This window comes from Callorhinchus milii, unplaced genomic scaffold, assembly GCF_018977255.1.
Source record: "Callorhinchus milii isolate IMCB2004 unplaced genomic scaffold, IMCB_Cmil_1.0 Scaffold2, whole genome shotgun sequence".
Taxonomy (NCBI): domain Eukaryota; kingdom Metazoa; phylum Chordata; class Chondrichthyes; order Chimaeriformes; family Callorhinchidae; genus Callorhinchus; species Callorhinchus milii.
In genome coordinates this window covers 95,884,563-95,901,789 of record NW_024704743.1, presented here as the reverse complement: position 1 = coordinate 95,901,789, position 17,227 = coordinate 95,884,563, and the positions used below count along the sequence as shown (strand labels likewise).

Here is a 17,227-nt window from a genome sequence, read left to right as displayed (position 1 = left end):
AGGAGGGTGACCAAAGGCGCAGTCAAAGAAGAAGGTCTTGAAATGTGCCTTGAACTGCGCCAGGGAGGGAGCAAGTTGAAGGGACTGGGATGGAATTCCAAAGGGTGGGGGCTGAAACATTGAAGGCCCGACCGCCGATGTTTGGCAGGCAGGTCGGGGGACGTGGAGCAGGCCAGAGCCCACTGAGTGGAGAGAGCGGACAGGTTGGTAAGGAGTTAGCAGGTCATAGCAGTAAGGAGAAGCAAGAAATTGGGAGAATGCTGCATTTTTTATAATAATAATAATCCTTGCATTTGATATAGCGCTTTTCACGTCTTCTCGACGTCTCAAAGCACTTCACAGAAAAGACTGTAAAGTGAATTGACTGTATATTTGTGGGCGAAACGCGGCAGCCATTGCACACATCAGTGTTCCATAAACAGTCGTGGATTGAAAATGACCAGTTTATTATTGTTTTGTTTTGGAGGGATTATTATTAGGTGTGTGGAGTAAGGAAACTTGCTCAAGGTTTCGCTCTGCCTGGAATTGAACCCAGGTGTCTCGCTTGCAAGACGAGTGCTCTAACCACTGAGCTGCAGGACTCCAATAATATTGAAATAATATCTCCTAAATGGCACCTCATTTCAAGTTTCATCTGAAGGACTACACCTCCAACAATCCTGATTGCTCCCTCAGGCACAGACCAGTGTCAGCCAAGATGAATAAATCTTGTCCTGGACTGAACCTACAACATTCTGATCCAGGTGTGAGACTGCTACTAAATACGCCAGGCTGTTAAGTGAATGAAGAGAAGGAAAGTTGCTTACTAAGAAAAAGGATATGTAACTAAAAAGTACAGTTGCAGGGTCTCTGAAATAAAAATAAATGTGTAGCTTCTCCAAGATATCTGATAGAGGAAGATAACATGACATTTTGGCCAACTTATCCTTTCAGGTAATGATTTACCGTTGTCTAGTTACAGGATTTCTGTTTTTGTTATTCCTCAGTTGAGGACTTGTGTAGAGTCCTGTAGCTCAGTGGTGAGAGCACTTGGCTTGCAAATGAGAGACCTGGGTTTGATTCCCGGCAGGGTGAAGCCTTGGGCAAGTTTCCTTACTCCACATGCCTGATAATAAAATAAATAAATAAAAGAAATAAAAGAAAAGAATAATAAAAAAATTGGTCACTTCAATCCATGACTGTCTGTGGGACATGGCTGTGCACAATTGGCTGCCGCATTTTGCCCGCAAAATATACAGTCAATTAACTTTATAGTATATTCTGTGAAGCTCTTTGAGACGTCTAGAAGACGTGAAAAGCGCTTTATCAAATGCAACAAAGGATTATTATTGTGTAGCCTCTTGCCAACCTGCAATGTAGAGATCTTATTTTTGAAACATTTACATCAAAGTCTGAGAGTAATTTCCTTTCAATGTTTTCGACCAGCAATATTTTTCTCATTCAAACTTTCGCCTCCCTCCAATATTTTATATTGTTATTTTATTATTATCTTCATGTTTATAATTAGTTTCATTTTCCCCAGATTACTCTATCCTCTTTTGAATATGGAGATTCATTCTTTGTCACAGTTCCACCAAAACCTTTGCTCTTTAGTACTTTGTCCTAGTGGCTATCTGGCGTGATGTGTTGAAATAAGAAGGGTTGAAACAAAATACAATAAATCAAATTACTTTAATGCGTGAGAAGGTTGGGCAATTCAAGCCCTATTTCAGGCCGATGAATTTGTAGGTTAGGCTGATACTGTGTTGTGCTATTCAGGGAGGGAGGGGAATATGTTTTATTTGTTAAAGTTGTTTTCACTGAAACTGATAATTGTGTTCTTATTTATTTGCTATCAGTTTTAATCTGCATTCGTATTACTATTCACATCTTTGGATCATTTAATGTTGTGCTTAAATTGTCCACAAAATAAGATCTTGTTTTGAAAAAAGCAGGAAGAAATGGGATTAGGAACAACCCCAGCGCTATGTGGAAATCCTATAATAGCTTGCTATTTTTAAACAACTTTGATTAAGATAATCTTTATAATTAGCACATTCTATTAGTGTGGTATCCAGTGCAGCCCTGGTCTCTGGGGATAGCTGGCCTGATTTAACCAGAAGCAGTTTATGCAATGTCTTTTAAAATCCTCAAATATTTTCCCCACATCTGAGAAGTAACCTCACCACATTCGCTGTCTGCTTCTATGTACAATGTAATCTGCCAAAACCGTGATAAACATGTACTCCTACCAACCTTCCCCCTGTTTCTGTACAAACCGATCGCTTATTAACACTGCCACATACTAATTGCTGTTTAACATCTCTGCAAAGCATTGATGTTGAGTCGGTTCTGAAGTGAACTGTTTGATAGGTTGTATTTGTGAACGTGCGAAAAATCAGCTTCCCTTTTGCGCCACATTTATTGCCTCCAAACCTTACTTACGATGGAGTCCTGTAGCTCAGTGGTTAGAGCACTCGCTTTGCAGGTGAGAGACCTGAGTTCAATTCCAGGCAGGGCGAAACCTTGGGCAAGTTTCCTTACTCCACACGCCTAATAATAATCCCTCCAGCATCAAAAACAATAATAAATTGGTCATTTTCAATCTACGCCTGTTTATGGGACATTGCTGTGCGCAATTGGCTGCCGCGTTCGCCCACAAATATACAGTCAATTCACTTTACAGTGTATTCTGTGAAGCGCTATGGGACGTCCTCCCGATGTGAAAAGCGCTATATCAAATGCAAGAATTATTATTATATTATTATTTTGTCTAGTGGTGTAACAACATGTTTATTATTTGGACACGATCCATTCAAACATCGGAGCTGCTGGTATACCAACTGCAAATCTAGACTTCAACAGTCCATTTTAAAAGAGGTCATCCAGAAATGTTTAAACCAGATTCAATTCAGATTGTTTGGTCACTCATCCATGATTGTTTGTGGGACACTGCTATGGTGTGCCCACAAAATACGCAGTCAATTCACTTTGGAGTCCTGTAGCTCAGTGGTTAGAGCACTTGCCTCACAAGTGAGAGAGTAGGGCTAAACATTGGGCAAGTTTCCTTACTCCACACCTCTGTTTACCTACCAGTAAGTAGGTACTCAGTTGTTAGTCGATTGGTGGATCGCTTTTCCAATGATAATAATTCCTTCAAAAAATAAGTAATAAATTGGTCACTTCAATCCCCGACTGTTTGTGGGACACTGCTGTGCGCAATTGGCTGCCGCGCTTCGCCCACAAAATATACAGTCAATTCACTATGAAGTGCTTTGAGACATTTCGAAGACGTAATAAGGCACTATATCAAATGCAAGGATTATTATTGTTATTACTTTACAGTATACTCTGAGAATATGATTCAGAATGTATTAGATTTGTAAAGTGATAACGCGCTATATCAAATGCAACAATGTTTATTATTGTTGTAGAATTAAGGTACATTTTCTCTGCCTTTCTTCTGTGTCTAAGATGGGTGTGGGGTGGGGGCATATTATTTATTAAGGGTTTCAATAAATTTACAGAACTGGATCTTAATAAATCCGATTTAGTTTTGAAATAACAAGAAGCTGCCAACCAGTACAGCATCAGAAGAGAACTCCATGTACAAGACTGGAAAAGTTAAAGGCCAACAACAACAATAATAACAATAATCGTTGCATTCCTATTCAATTTGCCAAAATATTTATTAAACGTTGAAATCAAGTTGCAATTTTAGGGGGAGAGTAAACGTGTTTGTTAAACTATTATATAGTATAACTGCAGAAAAGTGATTTGCCATCAAACTATTTGGCTGGCTGAATGGAATAACAGCAACCTTGGTTTAGAGAGAATGTGGTGCTGAGCTCCCTCAAAATTCCTCCATATTGCTATCACATTTGACTGGGTTGGGGGTGGGGTGGGGGATAGTTAAATGTGAAATGGAAACAATATCCCGTTGTGTGTAAAACCAACATGTGCGTTTTGGAAAAATTGCTGTTGAAATGAAATGCAGTAAATGTCACCCTATGGCACACACAAACAGACGTGATGGTAGTTGTGCAGGGAGATGCCTGGGGACCAGAACAGCTGAACAGGAAAAGCAGAGGCAGCCACAAAGCAGGGTCATTGCATTTAATCACTGGATCCAACCAGCCTAACCGGGACTCCCGGAGGATCGGGCTCTTTATTTGCGGTTCAGTTATATCAATCGTTAGATCTGGTTCCATTCTCATCATTCCATTCCACAGAAGCTTTTTTTGGGGGGTGAGGGGCTGAAACTGGAATAAGATCCAAAACGTGGTGTAAAAAACTCTTTGAAGAAGTCGTGCGACATAGTACTTCTGGTGCAGTGTTTGTGGTTTTCTTGTTCTTGGGTGATCAATGTAGATCTTATAACTTTTTTGTTCCCATATTAAATAGCTTTTCCAGCCTTTTATGTGCCTGTGTTTGCTGGGGGAGGGAGATGCTGTAAAAGTTTGTGGTCTGAGTCAAGAGTCTCCAGAAGCTGTCAGGAGTTTGGGTGACATCACGGAAAAGCCCTGTTCTGATCTGATCTGCTTAATATAAACCAGAGAAGAGATCAGAGGGAATTAGAGTCAGAGCAGAGGCACAATCACACAGGATTACAACTCAGCACAGCAAAACCAGACATCCTCAACCAGAAATAACCCAGAACTTCACAGCACAAAGCAGCGAGCTACAGGGTAAGTCACTAGTTTTTTTTCCATCCAAAGGCAGATTTTCTTGTTTGCATCAACTGTTGCTTTTTAAAAAAAACTTTTATGTGATTAGTAAAGTGTTTGTGAGTGCAATGCTGATACATAGTGTATTAGATTTGTAAAATGCAACCTTGGAATGGACTTGCACATTCTGACTATGTTTTTTGTGAAAGTAACTTTATCCATAAGGATTCTTTGTAGGAGAGTTTTTATTCAATTTTCAGTTACAGATTTCAGAACAAGTTTATAGAAGTCTGTACTGAAGGAAAGTGGGAGGAATCCAAGCACTTTACTGCAGACCTGGAGAAATATACAGCACAGAAGAAAGCCATTTGCCCCATTGTCTGTACTGGTTCTTTTAAAGAGCAATCCATTCAGTCTCATTTACCAGCCTTTTCTCATACCTCTGCATATTACTCTTTTGTTCAGCAATCTTTCTAGTTTCCTCTTGAAAGCTAATATGGATTCTGCCATAACCACCTCACCCAGCAGGATATTCTTTATCATAGCAACCCTCTGTTGTGAATTTAAGCAATCGCTGTTAATCTTAGCCTGTTTGGTAATTGTTGCCCTCGAGTGACTAACCCACCAACCAGTGGAAATAATAATAATCCTCTCATTTGATATGGTGCCTCTTCATATCATCGAGACGTCTCAAAGAGCTTCACAGGATATACTGAAAGTGGATTGACTATATTGTGGGCAAAACGTGGCAGCCAGTTTGCGCACAGCAATGTCCCACAAACAACCATGGAGTGAGTGACCAATTTTATTAGGTGGATTTGTTGACCAAGACACCAGGAGAAACTCCCTTCTCTTTTCGAATAGCGCCATGGGAACTTTAACGTTCACCTAAACAAGCAGATAGGACCTTGTCCGAAGGACAGCATCTCCGACAATGCAACAGTGCATTGGAGTGTCAGCTTAGACTATGTGATCCCAATGCTCGAAGTGGGGCTTGAACCCACAACCTTCTGACTCAGAGACGAGAGTGCTACCACTGAGCCAGGCTGACACACTTGTTTATTATTTCTCCCCCTTACATACCAAACCCCTCATAATTTTAAAGACCTCTATCAGGTCTCCCCTCAACCTTTCTCTATTCCAATGAAAATAGGGCCAGCGCCTCCAATCTCTGTTTATAGGTCAACATAAAAAAAACTTTCATCAGAGATCTGGGGAAACAAGAAATTGCACTTTGAAACATTGAACCCATTTATCTCAAAAGTGTTGATAGTTAGTAAACGGGAGTTTACAGAGTTGTTTGCATTAACTAGGATTATTCCCATAGCAAACATCAGTTTATTTTTTAAATGGTATGTGAGCGTTTAGCAGACTAGGACATTAAACTAGTGTGACCAGGAAACAATGTTTAATCTCGATGTGATCTTGGTTTGACAGACGACCATGACTTTAAACGTCACTAGACGGCGCAGCAGCGGAACGCTGGCTCAGCAACGCTGGAGTATTGCTGCGGACGGCAATCAGATATGGAGAGGGAGCTCGCACTTGGTGCGATCAAAATCCTGCCTGGATCCCAGGGCGCCCTACAGAGGGAGCTGGTCCTCTGAATCCTCCGATTCCGTCATTTCCATCGATTCCGGGAATAACCTGTACAGAGTGGTCCTGATGGGGGAGACTGGAGTTGGGAAATCCACCCTGGCTAGTATATTTGCTGGTGTACAAGATAATCTGGAGAACTGTGACATTTTAGGAGGTACGGATTTAGCACTAATGTTGCAAAAACATTTATTTTTCCATTATGGAGCCAAACTGGACCATTAGCTCAGTCACACTGAAGGAAGTTACTGTACAATCACCTGTCAATATGTGTTCCTGTTAAGAAAATGCATTTGTTGCTTTTTTGGCAGCTCTCAAGCAATTAGCTTGATAAGGTGTCCAGACCCTAAAGACAATATTCTCATTTGGATGGAGAGACTAATGATACCATAGTATAAAAAAATTTGGAATTTTTTTTTTGGTCAGTCAAGTGTCTGACACAAGCGGAAACCCAATCACCATGTTTGCGAGTAACCCAAACCAAACTGCGTTCCATAATAATAATAATCCTTGCATTTGATATAGCGCCTTATCATATCTTCGAGACGTCTCACAGTGCTTCACAGAATATACTGTAAAGTGAATTGACTTTATATTTTGAGAGCGAAACCCGGCAGCCAATTAATTACAAACAGCAGTGTCCCACAAACAGACATGGATTGAGTTTAGCAAATTATTATTATTTTACTTATTTATTTTTGTAGGGATTATTACCCCAGAAAAGCGAGCCACCAATTGACTAACAACTGGGCTCCTACTTACTGCTAGGTAAACAGAGGGGTGTGGAGTGAGGAAACCTGCCTAACATTTTGCCCTGCCCGGGAATTGAAACCAGGTCCTCTTGCTTGCGAAGCGATTGCTCTGATCAATACGCTACAGGTCTACACATGCATGTTACCATGCATGGAAATTCTTGTGTCTTGGAATGGAATGCAGCCTCTCCCTGGAGGGATGCATCCAGAGAGAAATAGGCTATTGGAGTCAATTCATCAAAAAGGAAGATTTTGATGCTTACATTCCTCCTGGATTGCAGACACTAGTTGGTCATTTGACATCCAACAAATGCGGGTATGATCCTTACCAGGTGGGTGGTACGCAGCAGGAAATTCCCAGCGAGCTTTCTGGTGGACAACACAGCTCAGCATGTAATACATGAAAGCATTACCACCACAATCCTGGCCATAGCTCAGATACACATCCCTTCCCATTGAGTGATGGTTCCACCAGTTGGAGGTGCAGAGCTTGAGCAGGTCATTCAAGGTGGATTTCAAACCCTGGATGTATGAACTTGCATTCGTGAACTCGGACTCCAGGTAACACCTTCCAGCAACTGTCCCCCAAGCCTCGGAGTTTCCTCCTCAGCTTTATGACAGAATAAATTATTGTATTTATATAGCAGCTTTCACATTAAATAAATGTCTCAAAGCTGTTTACAAAATAATAATGATTTAGCAGTGAATCTAAATGTTGATATCTTGGCAAACACAATCACTAATTTTTGCCAGCAATATCCCATGAACAATGCTTAGATGTATAGCTAATTATTCAGAATTTGGGGGGAAATTTAGATGGTGGAAGAGGATATAAGCCAGGATAACTTGTAGAAAGACTCAATGTTTCTTTGGTCATTTAATTTATAGCTATTTGTGGAACAAATTGGCTGCCACATTTGCCTACAAAATACATAGTCACTACACTTTACAGTAAAGCAATGTATTGACAAAATAAGGTGCTATATCAAATGCAATTTTCATGTTTTTCTAAAAAAAGTAATATCTTATTGCTGAACAGATCTCTTAAACCAGATATATGAGCCCAGAGTGGAGATAGTTTGCTTGCGATTTGCTTGCAATATTGCCATTTGTTTCACCAGCAGAAACATGTCATTGATTCTGTGCACTTATGTTCTGGGGAGAATGACCTCACTATAGCTTAGTTAGCTTGTGCTGTGCAGCTGCACTTCAAAACTTTCCAAAGAAACCTGACTGATAAACAAAAACATATTTATTATATTTTATGAGCCAGAATCCTGTGGAAAATTTCTGTTCCAGCTACATTGCAACTGCTGCCCAGAGTGATCTCATCATAACCAGAACTGTGGAGTCCTGTAGCTCAATGGTTAGAGCATTCGCCTCGCAAGTGAGGGACTTGAGTTTGATTCCCGGCAGGGCGAAACGTTGGGCAAGCTTCCTTACTCAACACGCCTCTGTTTACCTAGCTGTAGTAGTAACCTGGTTGTTGAATAATTCCTTCCCCCCCCAAATAATAATAGTAATAATAATAATAATTTGGTCACTTCAATCCACGACTGTTTGTGGGACACTGCTGTGCGCAATTGGCTGCCGCATTTCGCCTACAAAGTATACAGTCAGTTCACTTTACAGTATACTCTGTGAAGCGCTTGGTGACGTGATAAGGCGCTACATCAAATGCAAGGATTATTATTATTATTAATACACTGCACAAAGGAGCAGCAAGCACACCCCTGTTTGAGGGAGGGGAAACACTGCTTTGTTACCAACAGGGTTTCTAACCATCAGGACAACGCATTCATGTGGCAGAATATTTCATGAATAAAGCATTAACTTTGATAGTTAGATAATATAGAGATTCTCTCCAATAAGATGCACAACGTTGAAGAAATCTAACAACCACATATCTTTGGAGTTTGAGATATTTTGACTTTGTGTTAAGGGGCTGTAATCAAATGTAAGGATTTTAGTGTTATAAGATTAGTTCAAAGCATTCCGTTAGGTTTTCAGAGTTTTGCTGTGATTTTGACTTTCTGCCATTTCAATCAGGCCCACTTACCAAATAAGGTCACTTTCTACAAAATAAAGTCGCTACACTTGACAATAGTGAATGCAAAGCACTATGAGACTTTTTCATCATATAAGACACTATAAAAATGCAATTTTTTTCCTTCCTTCCAAATTGTTTACTTTACTCAGTTTTATATTAGCTTTCAGTGTTGATGCAATATGTAAAAGACAGGGAACATTTTTGCATAATCTCTAATTATTTTCTTAGGTGTAACATAGAAAGTGGAGCTTCTCATGGTGTTCTGGCCACCAATCACCAAATCAAATGGTCATTTAGTTCATGGCTTTTTGTGGCCAAATTAGTTGCTATTTTTACCTACAAATTATAGTCACAATAATAATATAATTATAATCCTTACATTTAACCATACTTAATAATAACTCAATATAACTCCTTTCACATCAGGAAATTGTCCTAAAGTGTTTCACAGAATGTACTATAAAGTGTAGTGGCTGTGTATTTTGTGCAAGTGCACTACACTTTATAGTAAAATCCTGTGATGTGCTTTCCAGACATTGTCCCAATGAGAGAGATTCTACATCAAATTCAAGGATTATTATTACTGTAATATTCCTCCCTTATCAAATGCAAGGATTATTATTATTATTATAATTTTCGTCTACCTCGTTTCCTCTGAAAGTGCTGGTGGGCGAAAAACAAATCAAAACAAACCATGGAAGTGATTTCTGCAATGCAACTTCTGTCTCAGCTGAAAACTATTTTAAAGAACTTTAACAGTCGTCAGAGCTTTCTATTTGTTTGGTCAGTTGGATGTCTGACACTTGCAGAAACCCATCATCACGAGTACCCAAACTGTGGGAAGCCCCAATGGTGTAACGCATACAACTGTAGCTTATAGACCAGTAATTCTCTGAATCAATTCCTGCTCTATGCTAAGGGTGTTGGTCTCATGGGGAGGCTAACTTGGCCTTGTCCTTCTTATGGTTAGGGTTAGAGGAAAGCCAGATGGTCCTGATCTCTCTTTAACATCATTTACTGGTTGTGCTCATACTTGACAGCTGGCTAGGGAGAAGTTACATCAGTTGTTTTAAGAAGTTACATCAAATCACACTTGAATGTGTTATTTAAAACAAATTAAGTTTTATATTTTCTACTTTTTTTAAAAATACAACTGATTGAAACAACTTATTCCAGCCTATTGACTGCAACTTTTATGATATCCTTCTACAGTAAATCCTGTGAAGCACTTTGAGACATCTCAATGGCACGAAAAAGTGCAATAGCAAATGCAAGGATTATTATTAATATCTGTTCAGAGGTATAGCTATTTCTGCAACCCTTGAGCCAAAGCTCTAATGGGTAGAATGGTCAAAAGCTATATGTTGTTACCATATTATGTTAACGTTAATAAGCTTTAATCTACTTATTTAATCAAAGATCTTTGTTACTGATTGATTTTAAATCTAACCATCATTAGGGAGCCACTGATTTGAAGAGAGTTTGCAAATAACATACATTCAAAGTTCATTCTTTTTAATAAAAATATTTGGATGCACTGCCAATGGTAGCTTTTGGTCTAGAACTTCCTCACATGCCCTTAGTAACAAATGGGCTCCATCATACTTAGCATCCTTCTATTTGTTAAGATGCACACGTTTTGTGGTGGGCTCATTTGTAACTAGTGCTTTTGTCATTCTTTGTAGAAGATACCTATGAGCGAACAGTCACTGTTGATGGAGAAAGTGCCACCCTTATAGTGATGGACACATGGGAAAATAAGGTACTTCATTTATTTTGTAAACTCTAACGAAAGTTTAAGTGCTAAGTTATGTAGGGTTAATTTCTCTGACCAAGATGCATACTATGTTTGAAAACTAATAACAATAATCCTTGCATTTGATACAGTGCCTTTCACATCGGGAAAGCAATGCAGAGGATTTATTGTGTAGTGCAGTGATTTGTGTATTTGAAGGCGAATGCAGAAGCCAATTTACATACAGCAATATCCCACAAACAGTCATGAAATAAACGACCTTATTTGGATGATTGTTGTCCAGAATACCAGGAGAAACTCCCTTCTCTTTTCGAGTAGTATCATGGGATCTTTATCATCCACATGAACAGGAACATGGTTTGATATCTCATCCAAAAGGAGCACATCCAACAATGCAGTGCACCCCCCAGCATTGCTTTGAAATGTCAATCCAGACTATTAATTCAAATTGGGGCGACTTGGAATAAACATGCTCAAATCTGCTTTAAATACCAGTTATAGATCTATTAAACACCTTTTGAGCAGCTCTAATTATATCTGCATGGATGCCGAGAGTTTCTGACCTGTTCTGGTGAGGTACTTGTGTGATCTCACTGGGCACAAGACAACTGGCATATTTGCCTATAAATGCACAATTACTTAATTTGATTGTTTTACCTTTGAAGCACTTTGAGATGTTTCACATGATCTGACACTCGATCAAATTTAAAGACACTCTTATTTACTTGGTAAATATTGCACCATCTCCATCAAAGATTGCTGTAAAACTAGGAGCCAAGAGTTCAGGGTAGAATGGCCTTTAACGGGGGACAGTTACTGTTCTGAACATTACATCTGATAAAACTACCCATCCTTAAGTTTATCAAGGTTCTCACTCAGTCTTTTTTCCCCTTCTCTCCCCCATAAGGATGAAGATAACTGGATTCAGGATCACTGCATGCAGATAGGAGATGCGTACCTCATTGTTTACTCCATCACTGACAGAGCAAGCTTTGAAAAAGCCTCCGAGCTCCGCATACAGCTCCGAAGAAGGCGTCAGGCTGAGGATATTCCGATTATTTTAGTGGGCAATAAGAGTGACCTTGTACGGTGTCGAGAAGTGTCTGTGGCAGGTACGTTCTATGGCTTGGATGTGCTTTTAGTTTATTATGTCCCAGAGAGGATCGATTTCAGGATCCTCACCCTTGTCTTCAAATCCCTCCACTCCTCTGCACCCCCTACCTCTCTGACCTCCTCTCTCCTCAAAACGGTGCCCGTTGCCTTCGTTCCTCCGGGTCTGGCCTCCGCCTCGTGCCCTGAGTCCTCCACTCCACCCTCGGTGGTCGTGCCTTCAGCCACTATGCCCCGAGGCTCTGGAACTCCCTTCCTCACTCCCTTTGCCTCACCCCTCTTCGTATTTTCAGGTCTCTGCTGAATGCCTTTCTTTTCGACCGCGCCTTTGGTCACCCTCCTCCCCTTCCCCCTGGCTCAGTCCTGGGATCCGTTACTGTGAAGCGCTCTGAGGAGGGCGCTATATAAATCCCAATTGTTGTTGTTGTTATTACGTAGTTTGAACGCTGGAAGTTGTAATTCAAAATCAATGTTTCTGATCCAGAGTCTGAAAATTTGAGTATTCTGAAATAAGCGGGAAAACCTTGAATCTCATATGTTCATCCTGTCTGGACTGTTATTAATACCAAAAGGTCACAGATAAAGGCTCCGAACAGTCACTAGTCATCAGGAAATCTGCTGCAGTGTAGTCGTCCCTATCCAAACTTCTCATGTCAGTGCACTTTCCCTTTCCCTAAGAGGAACGAAACATTAGGTTTGTTTAGATAGAGGTGCTGCCATTTGCATGATATGCCTCCAGGTTCCTGGCGTGACATGATAGTCAATAACTTTTACACCTCTCCTGCCACCACACTATTCTTGGTTTGGAACAGTTCTTCAAAAGAAAATTGCACATCTATTATCTATATTCTCGACAACAAAATAGCTCTAGTTCTTAAACCTTCATGGTCTGTATATTTCATAGGTGTGCTGCCTTTTGGATGAGACATTAAATCAAGCTTGTGTCTGTCTACCATAAATATAACTAAAAGTACATCTATTAGATCTATCTTCTTCATGTAGAGCGTGATGAAAATGTGGACTTCACCACTGGAAGCTTTGATTGAAGCAACCAGCTTTGGCTTATTTAAGAGAGAACTTGATACCTATTTGAGGGAGAAGGGAATAGCAGGAAGAGAGGAGACTCAGAGAGGTGAAGACTCGTGTGGCATATAAACACTGGTAAAATTAGAGCAGAATGGCCTGTTTCTGTGCTCTATCGTTCTATGTAATTCTATTTTCAAAGGTTTTTAAATGAAAAATCAGCACTTCTCTTTTCAATGGCTTTGCAATCTATTTTACAAAAGTGTCTGCTTGGCTTAGTTGGTAGCACTCTCACCTCTGAGTCCAGGTTGGGACTTTGAGCTCATGGGCAGACACAGCAGAACAATGCTCGGAGATAGCTCTTCCTTTATTGGAGGTGCCGTCCTTTATCTGTTCAGGTAGATGTTTTTAGAGAATGGTGTCCTGGTCAACAATCACCCAGATTAACAAGTTGGGCTGTGCACAAATTGGCTGCCGGGTTCGCCCACAAATACAGTTACTGCACTTTGGAGAAAACTCTGTGAAACACTTTGAGGCATTTCAGTGCGATTAGGTGCTATATCAAATACAAGGATTATTATTAAAGTGTTTTTCCTTTGGTAGAGGGCAGAGCCTGTGCTGTCGTTTTTGACTGCAAGTTCATCGAGACCTCCGCCGCTGTCCAGCACAACGTACAGGAACTCTTTGAAGGAATTGTGCGGCAGGTGCGGCTCAGGAGAGACAGCAAGGAAGTGAACGAACGGAGAATGGCTCAGTACAAACGGAGAGAAAGCTTGCCCAAGAAAGCCAGGCGATTTTTGGATAAACTCGTTGCAAAGAAGAACAAGAAGATGGCTTATAAAGTCAGATCAAAATCCTGCCACGACCTTTCCGTACTCTAAGAACTGTAGATCGCCAGACAAACTGTTAAATTATCAGACTTTTTTTATTACACTGAGACTTGGGTTAAACAATCTATATTAGATTGCTATGTATTGATCACAATTGGTTTACAAAAGTGTTCAACCTGGGAGTAGCACAACTCTCTTCGTCAGTGAATTACTCCAGTTATTTGTCAGTGAAGAAACTTTATTATGACTCACTGGCACAGCTATTAATGTGAGGGCTGGTTTAGAGTTGCATTTTCCAGAGATGTGTGCAGGAAGAGGGTGTCAATTCTAAAGTTAAAGGGTTTTCCCAACTTATGATGATCATATCATAAAGAAAATGATTCATTACTCTTAAGACACGAAACAGTGATTTAAAGGGACTGGGTGAATGCATGGCATCCAGTCACTGCTTGAGCAGCGCCAGATTCTGATAGCCACATATGTTTAAGATCAAATGCACTGGCATCTGTTTGTGTGTGTGTGTGTGAGAGAGAGAGAGAGAGAGAGAGTGCTCATAATGTTCTAACATTTTGTTTGTTCAAACAATAGATGTCACAACAGCTTCAAACAGTGAACTGTGCTGTCACGTGTGAATGCAATTTTTTATCGAGCATCAATGTATTTAATAGAAAGCTTGATGTAGAAGGGAACAGCGATTTTAGCAGTATAAACACCAGCACAGACCAATTGGGCCGAATGGCTTATTTACATGCATCTCACCCTTTTTAACTATTATTACTTCATTTTAAAAATGTCACTAACTGATGCCTTTAAAAGTCACACACCAATGCACAAGGCTGAAGATTTACTGTTGGTACTCTCTAAGGTGCCTCAGGTGAAAATGTTAAAATGGAAATTGGTGTTCTTAATACATGTGCTTGTTTGAGTTCTGTCATGCCATTCACATGGTCTAGGTTCTTTGGCTGAAAATGTCTTGTTTTTCATCACATAGAGTTTTATATATGTATGCACTATACACCGAAGCTCACTTAGTCAGGGGTTTGTTCCGAGCTCTGTAACTTTGTTGGTCTGTAAGTAACCACTGGGCATGGCAACTAGTACGCAATGCCTACAGTTGCTGGGCGGACTAAAATTTGGAACTTAGTATGAGGAATTGGAGGGGTAGGAACGGAGGACATGATGAAACTGCTTTCTTCATTGTGTCCCTGACCCAACTAACTGCCAATAAAATGGATGCAGACATCTGTATGCATTCAGGCGTTTCCACATACATTTATGGTCCTTGTAACTCTATGCAGCCCTTCAATATTAATATTGAGCAAGACATTCCTGAAGTCTTTCTTAATTGAATGAATTGTATCTTTTAATTAACTCTACTTTTTCATGACATGACTAAATATTTCTCTATTTTTTCCAGACAGATTCTGTGTATTTATTATGAATTTTTTTTAACAAAATGTTTGTATAACTTTGTATTTATTTTGTAGGTTTCTACTTAGAATATTCGACTTTCAAGCAAAATAATGTAGTTTATTAATTGGTTAATGAAACATTAAATGGTAGTATCCTCAGTATTTTATTTGTGTTTTGTATTTTGAACAAGTTTTAAAAAAAATTCTGATGGTGTGACTCTCTGAGGATTTGTGGGAACCAATGATTTGGAGTTTTGAGATGTTGGGGGTTGATTTGTGGTGTTTCTGAATGAAATTATTTAATAGGGAACAAATTCCAGTTGACCCAGATATTTCTCTGGAAATAGATCATGGTCCTGAAGTTCTCTTGGGTCAGTTTGACATGGAGTCCAGTAGTATAGTGGTTAGAGCCCTCGCCTCGCAAGTGAGAGGACCTAGGTTTGATTCCCAGGTGGGGCAAAACCTTAGGCAAGTTTCCTTATTCCACACGCCTGTTTACCTAAGCAGTTAGTAGGAACCTGGTTATTAATCGATTGGCAGATTGCTTTCAGGGGTAATAATTCCTCCAAAAAAATAAAAATGTTGGTCATTCAATTCACGACTCTTTGTGGGATACTGCTGTGCGCAATTGGCTGCCGTGTTTTGCCCACAAAATATACAGTCAATACCCAAAATACAGTCACTTTACAATATATTTTGTGAAGTGCTTTGAGATGTTTCAACGACGTGAAAGGGTATTATATCAAATGCAAGGATTATTATTTTTCCAGTTATTGGATGGAACTCCCATTGCATGACTTGGATTTTGTCTTAAGGAATGTCAAATGAGAAATGCTGCAAATTAGACCCCAGAATTGACGAGCACCTAATCATTTCTGTCTAATCGTAGTAATAGATTAACCCTCTGCTTCCCGCTCCAGGCATAAGTAATCACCAGAAATATTCTCAATGTGGTCACAGATCACTTCCAGCCATGGGAAGTATTTAGTTTGAATTTATTTTATTTTTTATCGCTATTAACAATTCTACATTGTTGGACGTGCCGCTTTTTGGATGAGACTCATCCCTGTTTATGTGGACATTAAAGTCCTATTCAAAAAGAGGATGGAGTTTCTACTAGGGTCCTGACTATTAATCCTCCAGACAAAATTGTTCATTCCTTTCATGGCTGTTTGTGGGACATTGCTGTATGTAAATTGACTGCCACATTTGCCTACAAAATGCACAGTCACTACACAGTACAGTAAATGCCGTGAAGTGCTTTGAGGCATCCTTCAGATCTGAAAGATGCTATAATAAATACAATGATTATTACAATATGATTTTCTCCAATATCTAAAATATCAGTTTCGATATAGTCCAATTTGCCTTGCAAATTATAAATTCTATTAACTTCATAACTAATTCAATTGTCACATGAATTTGAAAAAGTGAAGTACAAATCTGCTCTTGAGTGAACATGAAAGGCTTGTCACTGAAATTAGTTCCTTGTTATTTAGATCAGCTTTCAAATGGCTTTTTCCAAAGATTAATAGAAAACTAAATTCTTCCATGATATTTGCTGCCTGTGAGTCCTGTTTTTAATTAATGTTTTGGATTTGTTTGTCACATTTTAAAACTTGCTATGAATGTTGAGATATTCAGCAGGACTTTTTTTTATGCTTGTACTTTAAACATTATTCTTCATGTAACATCATACAAGTATTTAATAAACTTTTTTTTACAGAATAGTACACTTCTGTTGATTTTGTTGTACAATAAATAATGTTTATGCAAATGTATTTTGCAAAGGTGTTTGGCAATGAGGAGTCAAAATTTGAAAAGAGAAGGGAGTTTCTCCCATAGTCCTGGCGAACAATTCCCCCAAATTTAAATCGGTAGCTCACTCTATGGCTGTTTGTGGGACACTGCTATGTGCAACTGGCTGCCTCGTTTCACCCACAAAATGCACCGCCAATCCACTTTACAGTATATCCTGTGAAGCGCTTTGAGACGTCTTAATGACGTGATAAGGCGCTATGTAAAATATGAGGATTATTTATTTATTATAAA

The 17,227-nt window shown here is 39.5% G+C and overlaps 1 protein-coding gene across 1 annotated transcript; it reads left to right on the top strand.

Moving 5' to 3' along the window:
* Positions 1 to 4,605: 4,605 nt before the first annotated feature.
* On the top strand, positions 4,606 to 15,348 carry gem (GTP binding protein overexpressed in skeletal muscle). Its single transcript, XM_007887943.2, has 5 exons — positions 4,606 to 4,667; positions 6,084 to 6,399; positions 10,730 to 10,806; positions 11,708 to 11,912; positions 13,537 to 15,348. The coding sequence occupies exons 2-5, from the start codon at positions 6,090 to 6,092 to the stop codon at positions 13,812 to 13,814; spliced, it is 870 nt and encodes a 289-aa protein (XP_007886134.1). The 5' UTR covers positions 4,606 to 4,667; positions 6,084 to 6,089; the 3' UTR covers positions 13,815 to 15,348.
* Positions 15,349 to 17,227: the final 1,879 nt, after the last annotated feature.

Bases quoted from the DNA above. Each gene is read 5' to 3' on its own strand.
- gem (XM_007887943.2), top strand. From the start codon at position 6,090: ATGACTTTAAACGTCACTAGACGGCGCAGCAGCGGAACGCTGGCTCAG. The intron at 10,807-11,707 runs GTACTTCATTTA...CTCCCCCATAAG, and splicing joins TGGACACATGGGAAAATAAG to GATGAAGATAACTGGATTCA. The intron at 11,913-13,536 runs GTACGTTCTATG...TTCCTTTGGTAG, and splicing joins TCGAGAAGTGTCTGTGGCAG to AGGGCAGAGCCTGTGCTGTC.